Here is a 16,811-nt window from a genome sequence, read left to right on the forward strand (position 1 = left end):
CCAGTAAACTCCCGCGGAAACTTGTGGATAGAATCTGGTCAAAATATTCAAAGACTTATTTAAAGAACCACGATTTTTTTAAATAGCAGATCTACAAGCTCGCATCGCGGCACTCTGAGAAGTGCCTTGAGATTTTGTGACAACCACACATTATTATATTATTGCTATACAACCACACAAACATATATGCTTTTTTGCATTTATTAACTATATCAGTACTTTGTACACACTCATTTCTCAAAACTGAGGCAGATTTGATATACCTTAACACTAATAGTGCCCCCTTAATCTGAAGGTTGCTTGGTGCCTCGGTGCCACGCAGTTTCCTCCATAGGCCGCCGCTATTATTTTGAAGGGCTGGAAGGGGGTTGTTTTTGTTTTTTTGGATTATCACTTGACGGCAACGATTACGTCATCTAGTCACATGACAGTGTGGGACAAGAAGAGGAAGATGGCTGCGCCCTGCCTTGTGCCTTGTTTACATTTAGATCTGCTGCAAAATGTCTCAAAATGGCTATTTTGTTTAAATGAAGTTTCTTTATGGGCCTCTCCATTGACTTAACATTGAGGAGCTTCACTTCGCGTGCACGCCCAACGTGCGTTGTAAACAAATCGCCGACATTACCGATGCGGGCGGGACCGGAGCGACATTAAGTAAGTAATAATATCTTTACTGTATATACAGTAAGATTCACAGTCCTCACCGTCAACGGCGCCATGTTATTAACAACCCTTTCAATGACGGTGAGCGCCGTCTACAGCAGCAGAACAGTTAAAAATATATATGTTAACCACTTTCAACTTGGCATCCCTATGTTGGGCATGCTATTTATTATATTTGTAAAATGTAATTGAAAATTAGCAAATCTTTAGAAAAGAAAATTCACAAGACGTTAGCTTGTAGATTTGCTATTTTCACTGAAAGTTCACTCCCATAAAAGGAACACTAGAGTTCAATTGGTTCAATTCGTATTTGGCAGTAGTAGATATAAATAAACACTTACACAGAGTGATAAGAATGATAACACGTGTTACAGATGCTATTTTGCAAGGATATGAATACAGGTGTGCCTTGAGATTTTGACACTCCCTTTGTGGTGACCTTGGGGCACAAATATTTTTGAAAACCACAGCCCTAGAACAGTGGTTCTCAAAGTGGATTCCAGGGACTCTGTGGGTTCCTTTAGGGGGGTCTATATGGGCCCATACAAGTCTGTAACTCTGACAGTGTACAACTGGAACCAAATGGACCCTAGCAGCTAACGGGTCCATTTGGTTCCATTTGTACACTGTCAGAGTTAAGGGCAGACCTTGAAATATGAAAGTTTGAGAAACACTGCCCTATACAGGGTTCCCACACATTTTTACCAATTCATCTCCAACACTTTTCCAAAACCTTTCCAGAATATTTAACCCAATTTCCAGGACTATATAACAATAATTCAGCTCAAAAACGAGTCGCTTACTCCTAAGACAGGTAGTGTATGCCAGTGGTTCTCAACCTTTTCAAGCCGTGACCCCCAAAATAATCATATTTTAACTGGGGGACCCCCCCACCCTGACGAGCACTAAGAGTAGACAAATTTTGTATAACACGGTTCTATTGTGAAAATAGCAGATCTACATGCTCACAACGCCTCGCAATTGTGAGCATCAGAGCATGTAGATCGGCTATTTTCACAATTTCTGCCTCTAATATTTGACAATTTGGCCCATGTTTAATTTGTCATTTCAGAGGTATTAACAAAATCAATAACCAAAGTCAATGCATAGATTTTTTTCCAGGACCTTCCAGGACCCTTGATACATTCCAAAACTTTTCCAGTATTGGAAAAATATTTTTCTAATTTCAAAATATTACCAGGAATGTCATGACCGTGGGAACCCTGCCTATAAAATCCACCCCAACTCCAAAGTGTGGACTGGTTCTGGACCCACCTGAGCCTCGTGGCTCTTGTTGCTGCTCTGGACCGCCTGGCGCCACTGGCTGAGGAGCTGCAGCAGCATTTTGACGGCGTTGTCCAGCAACGTGGGGTGGACGTCCGTCACCTCGCGCACAATGAAGTAGACGAAGCCCGACAGGACGTCCTCGCGCCACTCCGGGAAGTCCACCATCAGGGCCTGTAGGGTGGTGAAGGCCAGGCCGCGCAGCTCCTCGTCCATGTGGATGGTCAGTCTGGAGGAGAGAGAGAGAGAGAGAGACCGCCGTGTTTACAGCTGCTGTTGGCCACATGAAACATGAAGTATAGAGCCCTGGGTCCCTGGTCAACTAAGCCTGTGGTCCTCAACCTTTTCAGGTTGCGAACCCCAAAATAATCATATTTGAACTGCCCCCCCCCCCCCCCCCCCCACCCTGACAAGAACTAAGAGTTGAGGCATTACATTTTGTATAACACGGTTCTATTGTGAAAATAGCAGATCTACGTACATGCTGACAACGCCTCGCAACACGAGGCGTTGTGAGCATGTAGATCTGCTATTTTCACAATATCTGCCTCTAATATTTGACAATTTGGCCAATGTTTAATTTGCCATTTCAGCGGTATTAAAACGTCCTTAAATTATCACTTTAGAAATGCACTTACACTTTATACTTAAACTTTATGTTGGTTTGTTTACTGTTGAGAACAGTGTTGCACATTAAGTTAATCAACCCACAGGTTGAGAACCACTGATGTAGAACAAAGTCCCAGAAAAGAGCAGATCTGCTACAACTTCTCCGTTATTTTAACTACTTTTATTTACTTCAGATTCATGTATTGTGCTGCACTGTGACTTTATTCTAGATCTCTTTATTCTTATGTTCTATATTATTTTTAAACAAATGTAATCGTTTTCCCAGTGTCATTTTCTAATGTGTTTCTTTTGCACTGTTTGAATAATCTTAATGTTTTGAGTAAAACACTTTGAACAGCCTTGCTGAATTGTGCTATATCTAACATATAATTCACCAAATGTCTGAGTGAGTGTCTGAGTGAGTGTCTGAAACAGCGTTTCTCCTCAGTGGCTGGAGCAATTGATCTGAAATCGCATCACCAATAGCATATGAACACACCTGACATAACTGTGAAGCCCTTTTTTCACTTTCACAAATCGTTTAATTGATATTAATTTATTAGTGAATTAATTTTTCCCATTGACTTATAATGGGAATCGCAAAAACTCACATTCAATATTTTTTTTCTCACAAACCATAGGGGCTACACTTACAAAACTCTGAGAGGAGATTTATAATGATATCAAGGATTAAATAAAAAATAACTTTGTCAGTTGGCCTCATGGTGGCGCTATAACAGTCCACTTTACGTTTCGGCCTGTAACTCTTGAACCGTAGGTCGGAAAATTAAAATTCCTTTTTCCCTGGATTCCTTGGGTCAATACGCATCTCCCCATATAGGCCCCGCCCATTTGCGTCAGGATAGATTGTCCGCCATTTTGAATTTTCTCCAAAACACACTTTTTGCTCCTTTTCCTACATATTTTCTTCAAATGTCACGAAAATGGGTACACATGATCTCTGAACCCATGCAATGAACATAGTCAAGGGATATTTTGATAGTCCATACCGTTCGTTCGTAACGGGCTTCCAAAGTTAGCGGGAGGGGCCCGTTTTGCAAACAATAGCCATAAATCACAAACAAAACGTCGAGTCAACACTGAATTTCTGCCACAGGTTGCGGGTGGCTTACTCAACGAATCCCCAGAAGCATTTCCAATTCCACCCGTAGAGGGCGTCACAAACGCGCAAAACGTAACCGTTTCGTTCCAAAACGCGTTTTTCAGGCGGACCGACCCTCTCAAAAAGAAACACAGACTACTCTGCGGATGGTCTCACGGTCCAAACCGCTGCACACACACACACACACACACACACACACACACATAGCCATTAAACGAAACGGGTATTTCTTACATTGATGCTCCTACATATTATCATGCAAGTACCAGTTAAAGTTACTTTCCATCCCTCATATACCGTGTGCACAGTGCACATCCCATAACCCACACACTGCACATCATTTCGGAGCTCATATCTTTGAACGGGTAAGGACTAGTAAACTTGACTTGCCTTCTAATCCTGGATTTCATGCATTTTAGCACCATCAGATAACAAATCATTGCGGTTGGGCAGAAACCTTGTATTTCCATATTTTAACCTTTTATGTTTTTTAGTAAATGAATGCCCTACTTCGCCATACTACAGTGTCCCACAAAAGTAGCAAAAATAGCTGATCTACGAGCTCACAACACATCGCAATGTGACATTTGAGCTTGTAGATCTGCTATTTTTGCGTGTTTTTATGAATGTGTTTTATGAATATTTTTAACCAATGAAAACTATTAACTCTTATACTGCTTTGAACGTTCCCGGTCGCCCCATTTTTGACAGCGGCGCAATGCCAATTGTACGTTCTTTGGCTCGTTCTTTTGTACCTTGGTTTGATGTCTGTAAACTGATGAGGGGTCGCGCGGGTGTGTACCGTTGAAACAGCTCCCGTAAAAGTACTCTCAAAAACCCACTGGACGTTAGCATCAATGGAGTAACAAAACACTTCCATGTGATTTCCTCTGGATCTATTGCTCTGTAGCGACTGAGCTGCCTTGACAAACGGGAGCCTACTGAGACCATTTTCACATTAATTCTTGCATGAGGCTGCCCTCTACTGCTGGTAGAGCCACGGTACACCTCTTTAAGGAGAAAATTAAAAAATAATAATGAAAAAAAAAAAAAATACATCTTTGTCTATAACATCGCAAAGGCAAGGTGCTTTTGCTGGCACAAAACCCAATAATAAATAACAACATCTGGCAGGGAAAAAGTTAAGAGCTTGGATCCATTATTTTATTCTATTCTATTCTAAGGTTTTTCCCTAAGGATTTTCAGAAATAAATTCAAGAAACACAAATCAAAATGTTCAGAAATGTAGCATTGTTCGTTCTAACAATATTTCAGAAATTAGAAGGAAAGAAAAGTCACAATTGCAACACACGTGAGCCACAACTTTTTTAAATAGGGCCTGTGATGCGACTAATTCGTAAGTTCACAAGTTCAGAGTGATTCATAATGTATTCAGTCACAATGTACAGTATATGAGAGGAAGGGCTTCTTACTTGGCCAGAAGCTCTATGAGGTCTTGTCTGCTCATGCCGTCTGGGATCAGTCTGGGGATGGCCGCCACGCACGTCCGGAACAGATCGATCTTCGGCTTCCTCTCACCCCTGGAACACGAAAAAATGGATTATGGATTATTATGGATTACGACCCCTGGGAACGAGACAGTTCCAGCACGGTAGAAGGTAACGTACGTGATCATGTCCTCTGGCTCCTTGTTGGACATCTGCACGTTAGTCATGCTCATGGAGCGGCCCACCTCCTTGTCCAGGTGGCGAAGGATGTTATCTAAGGCTTTCCTCACTTGTGGGTAGTAGAGGGACATGCCTGCAAATTGCATTTAACACATTTCATTACATGTACAAAGCAAAAGCCAAAAGGTGTTCATTTATCCATTTGTAACTCCTGACAGTTCAGAAATGGACTGCTAAGCACATATACCGGTAGATTCTATTCCATATCGCTCAACACCAAGGCCTACCTATGACCTTGGCCTCTTCGTCAGTGAGGGTGGTGTTGAGGAAGATCTTTTTGACGCGCAGGGTGTTCCCAGACGGCATGATGACTCCTGTGGTGGGCATGGGGGGCTCGCCATCCTTCTGCTGCAGGCTGTCTGCAATCACCAGGAAGGCCCGCAGGCCGATGTTCATCCGCTGAGGAGGACACACGGGTCAGACGGACAGTGAGAAGGGATAATATACTCAGACAAGGCCCGTTCAGTCCTTATGCCAAATCCCTCATGGAGGGTGTGAAGTAAACGACCACAATCCTCCGCTATACGTAATGTCGCCAGCTGCTTTCTTTTCACAGGGTTCCCACACATTTTTACCAATTAATTTCCAAAACTTTTCCAAAACCTTTCCAGAATATTTAAACCAATTTCCAGGACTATATAACAATAATTCAGCTCAATAACAGGTCGCTTACTCCTATGCGCAATGCCCAAAGACAGGTAGTGTATGCCAGTGGTTCTCAACCTTTTCAGGCCGTGACCCCAAAGAAATAATCATATTTGAACTGGAGACCCCGGCACCCTGACGAGCACTAAGAGTTGAGGATTTTTTTATAACAGTTTTATTGTGAAAATATTTTCACAATTTCTGCCTCTAATATTTGACAATTTGGCCCATGTTTAATTTGTCATTTCAGAGGTATTAACAAAATCAATAACCAAAGACAAAGCATAGCTATTTTTCCAGGACCTTCCATGACCCTTGATAAATTCCAATACTTTTCCAGTAGTGGAAAAATATTTTTCTAATTTCAAAATATTTCATGACGGTGGGAACCCTGTTTTCACCTGACAGACGAGTTTCACTTTAAGGGCATAACTCGTGTGGAGGAGCATGCTTATCCTTCCCAGTTCCGCTTCCTTGATGAACTTCAGAGACAAACCTGCAGGAGTCGCTAGTGCAGTGACCGACATCCCCCTCCCTACCCAGGCTTCCCACCCCAAACACGGCCAATTACTGTTCGTTGGAATTGGAAATGCCCAGCAAAGCCGGATGCCCCATGGTGGAGTTACCTACTCTCCACAGTGGTGTATGGGCAGAACTTTACCCCTGTGCCACCAAGACTCCAAGAGCAGGGCTAATTTCACTGATGAAAAATTCATAAACAAATAAGAAAGGAAAGAATGATTTACAATCCTGTCAAATCTTTCGCTTGGAGGGGCGCATCTTTATTCCCATATCGTATTCTTGTGTCAACAAAAATAGCACAGAGAGAGAGAGAAAGGGATAGAGATAAAGTGATGTGGATTAAATCTTTACTCTTTTTACCTCTGGGTTGATGGTGAAGGTCTTGTGAGATTTGCCCACGCACAGCAGGTCGTAGATAATCTCCTTCATAGCAAAGTCCAGCCGTTCCTGAAGCGAGGACGTGAACAGACGGGCGATCGTTTTAGTTCATCCTCAGTTTTAAGCTCAGCTGCTCACAATCCAGGTACAACGGTTAAGAGACAAGACAATGGTGGGTCCTACCTGAGCTATGAATTGGATGATCTTGACGAAGATATTGAGCGGCGTGTCCCGGGGAACCACGCTGCGGGAACCTTTGGGGAAAAGTGCTGAAACGATGCTGAGTAGTCGACTGGGGGACAAGGAAGAGAGAGTGAGTGGGTTCGATGGTGAATCATAAAGCACAATTTCTACATCGCACGACGGTGTCGCATGGCAAAAGTAGCAAATCTACAATCTCACAATGTGTTGCGTTGTGAGCTTGTAGATCAACTATGTTCTAGTGTGTGACAACGTTGCAAGACCGTGCTTAAGCCATTAAAACAGGGAATGCATCTGTGACGTTTTAGATTTCAGCGTTGGTTATTCAAAAATAGCAAATCTACCAGCTCACTGTGCCACGCTGCAAGCTTGTACATCTGCTATCTGCTATTTTTAATTTAATTATATATTGTTTAACACTCACTATCTCATAAGACCTTTAACACAAATCTTCTCTTCAGCCAAATAGAACAACTCAAGTGTCATTTCAAATTATAAAATAAATAAATAATGCATTTAGAAGGCATTTGTAGAATGGGCCTCAGGTTTTAATGGAATGAATGTATTGCATGAGTGAGCACTGACCTCTGTGTGACCGTGTTGCTCTCACACTTGATCCTGATAATGTAGACCCACAGCAGTCTGTAGAGCGACTCCAGCGCCACACGGGACATCTTGGGATCTTTGTTCTGTCGAGCGGAGACACAACATTCAGTACCTCGAACATACTACAGCTGGTCATTAACTCACCTGTGAGTGACATTAAAAGAGGTCTGATGTAGTTACACGTCTCACTGAGCAGCTGATTGTGGACAGCACAAAAACTATTGGACTCCCCCACAATGTGTTGATAACTAAACCTTTTGACTTCTATTTATTGAAATGCTTGTTTTGGGCATTGACGCACGATTCTCGTGACCTTAGGCTAGTGTACGAAAGTTTAGAAATTTTAGAATGGTTCATTTTGTTCCCTCTGTGCAACAAACTGGGGGCATTTTATAACAATTATTATGTGTGTGAGAGAGTGGGTTGCATTACTTCATCTTAAAGTAATGCCTTTTTTGTAAGCCATGGCCTGTCCCTGAAAGTGTAATTTAATATCATCTTAGCCTATTAATTTCAGCAGAAACTATTGTGGGAAATTGTTGTCCTCCTTCCCCGGATTTCAGGGGCATTGTTCGATTTGACTCTGTAATACGATGCTATACTGTACAAGGAAGGGTGGGTGTTGCATACAGGCATAGAATGCTGTGCAGTGTTAGGGAAGTTAAAAGTTACATGTAACTGAGTTACTGTAACTTGCTGGTAACTGAGTTACATTCATATTTCTGTAACTACTCAAGTAACTTATACTTTTTGGGTCATTTTTGGCTCAAGTTACAAGTTACAAGAAGTTACAAGCAAAGTTATAATTTTACATTTAAGTTTTGTCGTTGACAATCAAATGTCCTCTACAGATCATAATTTTCTTATTTTTTTAACTTTATTTTAGGAACACAGATGTTTACTAAAGACAATGTCAACCTTTTTGAAATAAAACATAAAACTCAGTTGAGAGGCATATTCTGCTGGCATGTGACTTTTTTTGTAGGATATAATTTTTTGTTTCATGTACATTGTACACCAAATGAACGTTCAATTTAACGCTGAAACAAACTTGAAACTTTATGAGTTATATTTCTCCAGGAGTATAACTTTAACTTGATCAAGTTACTGCCATGGTGAGTTACTTGTAACTGTACAAGTTACGCTTTCAAAGTAACTTCCCCAACACTGGCTGTAAGGAGGTAAGGGTCACGGAGTAACGTAAAGGCATTTCATGTACAGTTTAAGTTAAGACTCTTATGGAAGTTAGTTGTGCACTGGTGTCTCGGCTCAAAGGTGTTGGACACAATGCGCAACCAAGCATAAATCAGGCTTTAGTATCTTGGAGAGGACTGGAGTGGACAGCTAAGCACTGTGCTGTATCTGAAGAGTTTTCACTGTCTGGACCAGGCACCAAGTAATCTCCACTGGATTTGAAGCCCGCTTCTTTATTCCTTTAAGGCATGCGCAGTTCTTATTAATGGCCCAGCAGATGTCACTATTCAACTCCCGAAGAAGAATTTACTCTCAATAAGTGAACAAGGTTTTGACCGGACTTTGCACTTCATTGTATGACCTTAGTAAGCATTTTCATAAAAACGATGTTTTGTAAATTATGGTCCGATTAATTCAAAGAAATGAATGATAAAGTAAGGTATGTTTCTAGGGCTTCGAATGGTTCTACCTTCTGAAGACCGCCCGCGCTGCGGTTGCAGCCAATAGCAGTCGTTTACGGTTTCATTTAGGGACCGGAAGTTCAATGATGGTGGATTTGAAAAAGTGTCTTCAAAACGGTCTGTAGAACCTTTGGGGCTACCTTCGTAGGGCTGTCACGATTATGACATTTCACATGACGATTAATTGTCACTCAAATAATTGCGATTAGCGATTTAATCGTGTTTTTGTCGTTGACAATTTCATTTCTGTTTGGCTTTTAGGCTTTGAAGTTGCACATGGTAGATATGACACATAACCTAAGTATACAAAGAAAATACTGACATATTTGACAAATTTATACTTAAAAAAGAACATTGATAGTGGAAATAGCCGTTCTACAAGCTCACAACTTGTAGATCTGCTATTTCCACTATTTCTGACTTGTTTTTATATATGAACATTTTTCAACATGGAAACGATTATGACGATTAAGAAAAATAATTCAAGACGATTATGTAATAATTGTGACAGCCCCATCCCTTCGTCCATATTTTTAAAGTCCATGGTCTGGAGTGAACGGTGCGAGGAGAGCACACAAGAGGAGGCGAGCAGCCCCAGTGCAACACAAACAAACACAGTGTACAGTCCAGTGTAAATAAACACACTGCGGATGACACAATGAAATCTTTGAAAAGCCTGCCGCTGTGACCTTCCCCGCCGTCAGCGGGAGGCGTGAATGCGGAGACGCAGGGCGACGAGAGGGGAAACTCCATAACAGATCAGGAGGGAACGGAATTTGACTTCTAACACACGCGCACACACACACGCACGCGCGCACACAAGCAGACTGCAAAAACACCAAACACCTTGATATCCAAATGAACCTGTGATCTCTGATCAAGCAACCTCTCTAGGAATAGGGAGAGGGTGTGTGTGTGTGTGTGTGTGTGTGTGTGTGTGTGTGTGTGTGTGTGTGTGTGTGTGTCCACTCTACCAACAGAAACAACAGCACTGCGCTCTAATTTGTGACAACACACAGGTCAGCAAAGCTATTGATGCAGACACAAAAGTACAGTAACTGAGAGGAAAAGAACAAAGCAACGTTGCAACCTGGAAAACATTTGCAACTAGGAAGCATCTTCCTCTATTCTCTCTCCATAATGAAGTGCACTCTTTTTGAGGTGTCATTATGTTACAGGAGGCCTGTCACTGGCCACTTTTAGCCAGTACTAAGCTAGGTGACCCAGGCCCCTTCATTACTGCCATCGGCCAAACTCACCTGCAATGTCTCAATCTGCTTTCGGATGCTGTTGTTAGATGGCATCTGGAGCCAGTGAACGTTGAAAAGGGACAAACGAAAAACACAAAATAAAAGAGGACAGGAGACACAGTGGGAAGGTTTGGGGAGGGGAGACATGCAGGTTAAAAGGAGAACAGAAAGAGACAGAACACAATAGAGAGAACACATAGTATGACGACAGCAGTCCAACTCTGGTCTGTGTTAAAGGAAAACCACAGATTTTCAACCTAAACAACATTTTTCTGATGTGAGGATCAACAATATAGTGTTGTTTCACGTCATACCGAGCCTACGGAATGTACACTCTATACCATGACCTGACATTTCACATCATCATTCTATAAAATATACACAGAAGACACAAGGTACTTTTTGGCCAAAACATATAATTGATCTCTTCGCATCAGAATAATGGGATTTAGGTTGAAAATCAGCTAGGGTTGCAATTATCGATTATTCTCGTACGATTATTCGTCCTGATACAGCGGTGCGGTGCAAACATAGCAGAATTAGCAGATCTACAAGCTTGTACAAATCTGCTATTTGCTCTCAACCAGGGACACCAGGTTGAAGGAGTTAAGTATTTGCAGCCCTAACGGTTTGTATAGATACTAATCTATATGTATATATAATATAGATTAGTCATCATAATCATAATCATAATAGATTAAATAGATTAATCAGAATAGCTGTTGCACCCATAGTTTCCCTTTAACAACACGTCAATCAGCCACTGTCTTGGCAGTGAGATGAATGGTGTGAAAATGCAAACAGTGTGAATTAAACTGTAAATGTTATTACAGTTATGATGATGTCTGTAAATTTTACTAGACTACTAAAAACATGAAAAACTGCATTTGAACAGATAAATGTCTACATTTGTAATGCGTGAAAGCAAAGCCAAAAAGAATGTGCATTATTATGGGGCAGGCAAACTCATTGACAGACACGCAGGAGACAGAACAGAAAACAAAGCACGGGATGTAGACAGGACGAAGGGAATGACACGATAGAATAGAATGTGCATGCAAGACGTTTAAAGCGTGTCTTACGCCACGCAACAAGAAGCCCTACATCCTCAGTGTGTATTTAACTCAGAGAGTTGACACACGTTATATTTGTAAACTCTATAACCCGTTAGTAAACTCTCCGAGTTAAATTAACACTTAGCGTTTTATAGAGTAGGGTCAGAGTTAAATCACCACTCAAGGTTTTTATAGTGTAGGGTTAGAGTTAAATCAACAGTCCAATCAATCTTTTGATCCATGTTGGCATTCTTTTTTAACCCCGTGTGGAGATCATAAGGAATACTCAATCAACTGAATTAAAAATGTCAAGAAAGACATTGATTGGGTTTTTCTTTTGCGAGAGAGCCTTCACAGGCAGTGTTGTATTGGTCCGGTCACGCGGGTAGACAACGTCCCGTATCTTTTCCGAGCAGGGTCACGCCTCTCACGAGCACGGACATGCAAACAACCCCCAAGATCACACCTCGACAATATTTACAAACGCTTTAGTGTCACAACAGTGTGTTCTGTATGCATATGAATACCATTGTCTGAACCTGTTAACTCCTGTAGAGTAGATGTTAAGCGATGTGCGCGTGGCGTCGTTAAATTGAGCGTCTACCCAAACATTGAATCACCAATACAACACTGCTCACAGGGTTAAAATCTAATGGGCTAAACCAGCTAAAACCTGGAGATTCCACAACGATTGGAAGCGATCACAAGGCAAACAATCAATCACCACAACAGGAGGGACTAATCACACTGATCAATCAAGGAGGAATCAATATCAATCACAGTGCCGGGGAGGGAGGGAGGGGGGGTGGGGACTGGGAAGAACAATGTGACGAAATCACTGTCCCGAGATCACAGAGGGACCATTCAACACCGTAGGGAATCCCCAACACAAGGAGATTACAAAGAGAATTACACAATATGTCCAGTACAACAACAACACACAGACTCAAGTCACCGAGGGGTCAATCGACGCCAGAGACCAGTGGTGGAAAGTAACCAAGTACATTTACTCAATTACTGTGCAATTCTGAGGTATTTTACTTCAGTATTTCCATTTTTTTTTCTTTTTTTACTTCATACTTTAAATTCTACACTTCAGAGGCAAATATTGTACTTTTTACTCAACTACTTGACAACTATTTGACAGGTTTAGTTACTAGTTATTTTGCAGATTTAGATTATTACAAAACAAGCAAAAAATTAAATAAAACAACACATCGCATAGCTTGTAGATCTTGAAGATTTCCAGATTTTTATATTTGTACTTTTTCAATACCTTTGCACTTTTTAACAGTACAATTTAGAATACAGACATTTTACTTTAACTACTAGGATCTCTATATTGTGGTAAGCTTATTGCTACTTTTACTTATGTAAAATATCTGAATACTGTACTTCTTCCACCACTGCAAAAGACTAAAGTCACACAGTATCCGCTAGAGAACGAGGGATCAGTATATGATTGGTAGAGGACAAGAGGAGGAATCATCTCGATTGTTTTTTTATTTTATTGTTAGTGTACAAGGGGAGGAATCAGTTTGATTGGTTTGTGATTGGTAGAGGACAAAGAGGAGGGATCGGTTTGATCGGTTCATGATTGGTTTACAAGGAGTCAAACCAGCAGACCAGGGTCAAAATAGCACTTGACATTGCATGTGACACGTGAGATGCCCTTCATTTGGAAAACCAGGACGCTTTTTGATACGAATACGATATAAAAGTGTAGGATTAATTTCACTGATATATTGTTGTGGAAATTGCAAAATACTGGAATTCCAGTATTGGATATAACTTGACAAATCCAGTATTAGTGTTAGATATAATTTGACAGTCAGCATTGTAAAACCAAATCATCCACTTGGTTTGTTTTACAGTTGAATTGAATCCAATTTGTGGGGAGGTCTTGAAATTGTTCTGCAAGTCAAGGGTCTGACAGGGAACAATTCCACTGGTCAGTCAACCCATCAGAAGCAGAGTACAAAGGGCATAATTATTAGAAGCCGCTGCCAGCCACTATGATGGTACTAATGGACATGTTCACAGTTCAATTGACGATATCCTTAATTTATAGCTTTGCAGGCCAGTTTGCAGGCCAGTGCTAACAGCTGATCTACAGGCTCACAACACGTTGCAACGTGGCATGTTGTGAGCTGGTAGATCTGCCATTGCTGGTGCACGACACCGGCACACAATTTAGGTATAATGTGAAAGTTCCAAATGTGGCTATGGTTCTATGAATCTGGAATGACTGCCAGAGGTGGTGCTTTTTCAAGCGGTCAGCAGGGATTCAAATAGAATAGTTTAGAGCAAATCCTGCATGAGTTGACTTCAAATTGCCCGTTATTATTAACAAGTCATGAGCTATTCCTGTCCAGGTCTGGCTACCGGTGACCAAAGGGGGGAAAGCACATTGTGATCTTGAGACAGAACCACAGAGCGCACGCTGAAAAAGACACCAAGACCACTTCTGTGCTATAAGCGGTATTGAGCATATACTGTATCAACTTACCTGGAATACCATTATCTCACTGGTGCATTTATGTGTATAACAGTTACCTGTTGGAACTAGGGCACTTGAAACAATAGTGTGGGAGTGTTGGTGTTTACTAGGGTTCTATTTTAAGCGGGCGCGTGTTGCTTACGCTGCCTGTGGGTAAAAGGAAGTTCTATAAAAGGGTTTCATATCATGAGTCATAAGACCTCTGAGGTTCAAGTGTTTCCATAATACACAGTAAAAATATGTGTATTTATCTGAGTAGAGTTTATTTAAATATAACTCTACTTAGCCAATAATAAAATAATTAAATGTACAGTGTCCTCTGAAAATATCTGCTGGCCTCGAGGCTACAGTGTGTGTGGTATAGTTTAGAACACTGGTTTTCAACAAAGGGGCCGGGAACCAATAGGGGCCCCTGAAGGAGTTTCCAAGGGGTACCCCCAGTTAAATGTCTGATAATCAGAACCAAAATGGACCCTTACAGGTCTGTAACTCACTGTAAAATGGAATTTATACAGGACAATGTCAAGAGTTAAATTAACAGAGGTTTTTGCATTGTGGGATCCAAGAGATACATAGTATATCAAATAGGGGTGCGTGGCCTTGAAAATAGACAACGAGTCTGAGAGTGTAATAGCTGTGAGTGGGTGTGTGAGAGATGTGGCTCTGCTACTGTACCTTGAGGTGTGAGAGGCAGTTCTGGAGGAAGATGTGCCAGTTGTTGAGGAAGAACTGCTTCTGACTGACACACAGTAGGCACGTCACCAGAGGATACAGCGCCTGGGGGAGAGCAATGCTGTTAGCATCCATCAACCAAAAGGCAGGAAGAAAGAGACTGAGATCACCAAGAGAGAGACTGGATTTAGTCTGGCCGTAGCCGCGGGATCTGAGAGTAAGGGTTGGGCTCCAGAGCCACATCCAACATTGAGGAACCGGAAAACGGTTCCATCACATTTGGAATCGTTTTCCAGAAACCGGTTTGATCACACCGTCATACCTGGTATGTGGACTTCACGTCTGCTATACAATTACAATACTAGTACAATAATCTGTGATAAAGAGGAAAAGAAGTACAGCACTAATGTAACAAGGTGTAATTATCAGTTGGGTGCACAATGCACATACAGTAGAAGCAAAAGAAGCAAACACGCATGTAACATTGATTATAATATGGCAGATAAATTAATTTGTTGCCCGGTAAAATATAATCCTGCCATCCAAATTGCCAAGCGGAAACCCTGGTGTGTGTGTGTGTGTGTGGCCCCACCACTTGACATACATACTTGGACATACATGACTACATGAGGAAACACTAAGTCAAATGTGGGAAGCGGCTATCACCGCTCCAAAAATATATAAGTCAACGTACCAATATGAAGGATTTTCCTTAAGTCTTTGCATAGTTTATTTTTTTATCTCCAAATAGTTTCCACCCAGTATTAACCCCTTCATTGATTTTAGTCTATCAGTCGGAGACCTATTATGGTCTGAAACAAGAACAACGGATAAAGACAGAGAGAGTGAGATGGGGGTTACCAAAGAGTGCTTCTTCCTGGAGCTAAGGTCAAAGGTGGTCTGGTACAGCATCTCCACAAAGTTCTTCAGGCACGGCACATTGACTTCATTCTTCACCGCCTGAAGGGAGCGGGGAGGGGATGGAGGGGAGGGGTTTAACTCAACATGTTACACATCGACTAGATGGAATTAACTCATAAAGACCTGACGCCGATTATACAAATGTCTTCTAAATCTTAGTCGTTTTCTGAAAAAAGGTATGTTGCTAGAATATCAGTGGTGCTCAAAACTTTTAAATGTCAAGGACCCTAAATTGACACATCAACTGAACAGGTCTAGATGGCCAGTACAATGGACCATGAGTATAACCTTTGACTGCAGTATCATCTACCTGTACTGTTAACAAACCTGCTAATTAAGTATTCAATCAATCAAAAACAGTGAGTGGTGGAGGTGCACTGGAAGCTGAACGTGAAGCCGTACGGCGGAACTCACAGCAGCAACAGGGATGAGGATCTCCACGAACAGGCCTGCCAGAGCGTGCTTGACGTCCTTATCCTTGACCTCCAGAAAATACTGGGCACATTCCTGGAGGGGGAGAAGAAGAGGTGGTCACATAGGAATGCACACATGAGTGGAACATTTTAACGCCTCTGGGTCAAATGCATCTTTTGTTGTTCATAAGTGACAATCAAAGTGGTCACACATACTGTATGAAGCAGTCTGACTAATAGTGAGAGTGATTTGTGTTCTGCGGCTAGTCAGTATTAAATATGAATCAGCTTCAATGTGAATCATTATCAAATGTGCATGCACTACACCTCAAGAGTGTACAAATCCAACCAATGGACCCATAAGGCTCCATTTAGTTTAATTTGTAGACCCTCAGAGTTAAATTAACGCTGAGCCATGAGACAGGAGAACAGAATTTGTTCTTACAATGAGCAGAAACCTTCTGATAGTTATATTCTGCTGTATATTGGGAGATGGTGGTACTTTAAAGTGTTCTGCAGGTGGGACAGATAGCATATGGCCACTAACCGGCAAAGTAAAGGGACTAGAAGAGGTGATCGTAAACTACTGCGTATTACCCGACATCTTCCATTAACAAGGTGGTCAA

General features: G+C 41.6%; 1 protein-coding gene across 7 annotated transcripts in view; it reads right to left on the reverse strand.

Moving 5' to 3' along the window:
* The window catches only part of fryl (furry homolog, like), a 135,941-nt gene that overhangs the window by 60,891 nt on the left and 58,239 nt on the right, over positions 1-16,811 (reverse strand). For 6 of the 7 annotated variants that reach the window (XR_013962392.1, XM_080734613.1, XM_080734615.1 and 3 more), the window contains 11 exons: positions 16,187-16,279; positions 15,713-15,811; positions 14,855-14,956; positions 10,634-10,678; positions 7,699-7,802; positions 7,096-7,204; positions 6,895-6,981; positions 5,595-5,766; positions 5,308-5,440; positions 5,113-5,220; positions 1,939-2,176 (listed from right to left, as the gene is read on the reverse strand). Coding sequence is in view for 6 of the 7 variants with exons in the window: in XM_080734613.1 (XP_080590739.1) it covers positions 1,939-2,176; positions 5,113-5,220; positions 5,308-5,440; positions 5,595-5,766; positions 6,895-6,981; positions 7,096-7,204; positions 7,699-7,802; positions 10,634-10,678; positions 14,855-14,956; positions 15,713-15,811; positions 16,187-16,279 (1,290 nt within the window). In the remaining variant the exon portion in view is untranslated. The remainder of the gene's footprint in view (positions 1-1,938; positions 2,177-5,112; positions 5,221-5,307; positions 5,441-5,594; positions 5,767-6,894; positions 6,982-7,095; positions 7,205-7,698; positions 7,803-10,633; positions 10,679-14,854; positions 14,957-15,712; positions 15,812-16,186; positions 16,280-16,811) is intronic. The other variant, XM_080734612.1, reaches the window with a different exon arrangement.

The sequence above is a fragment of the Nannobrachium achirus genome (genome assembly GCF_963921795.1).
Source record: "Nannobrachium achirus genome assembly, chromosome: 1".
In the NCBI taxonomy this organism is placed as follows: domain Eukaryota; kingdom Metazoa; phylum Chordata; class Actinopteri; order Myctophiformes; family Myctophidae; genus Nannobrachium; species Nannobrachium achirus.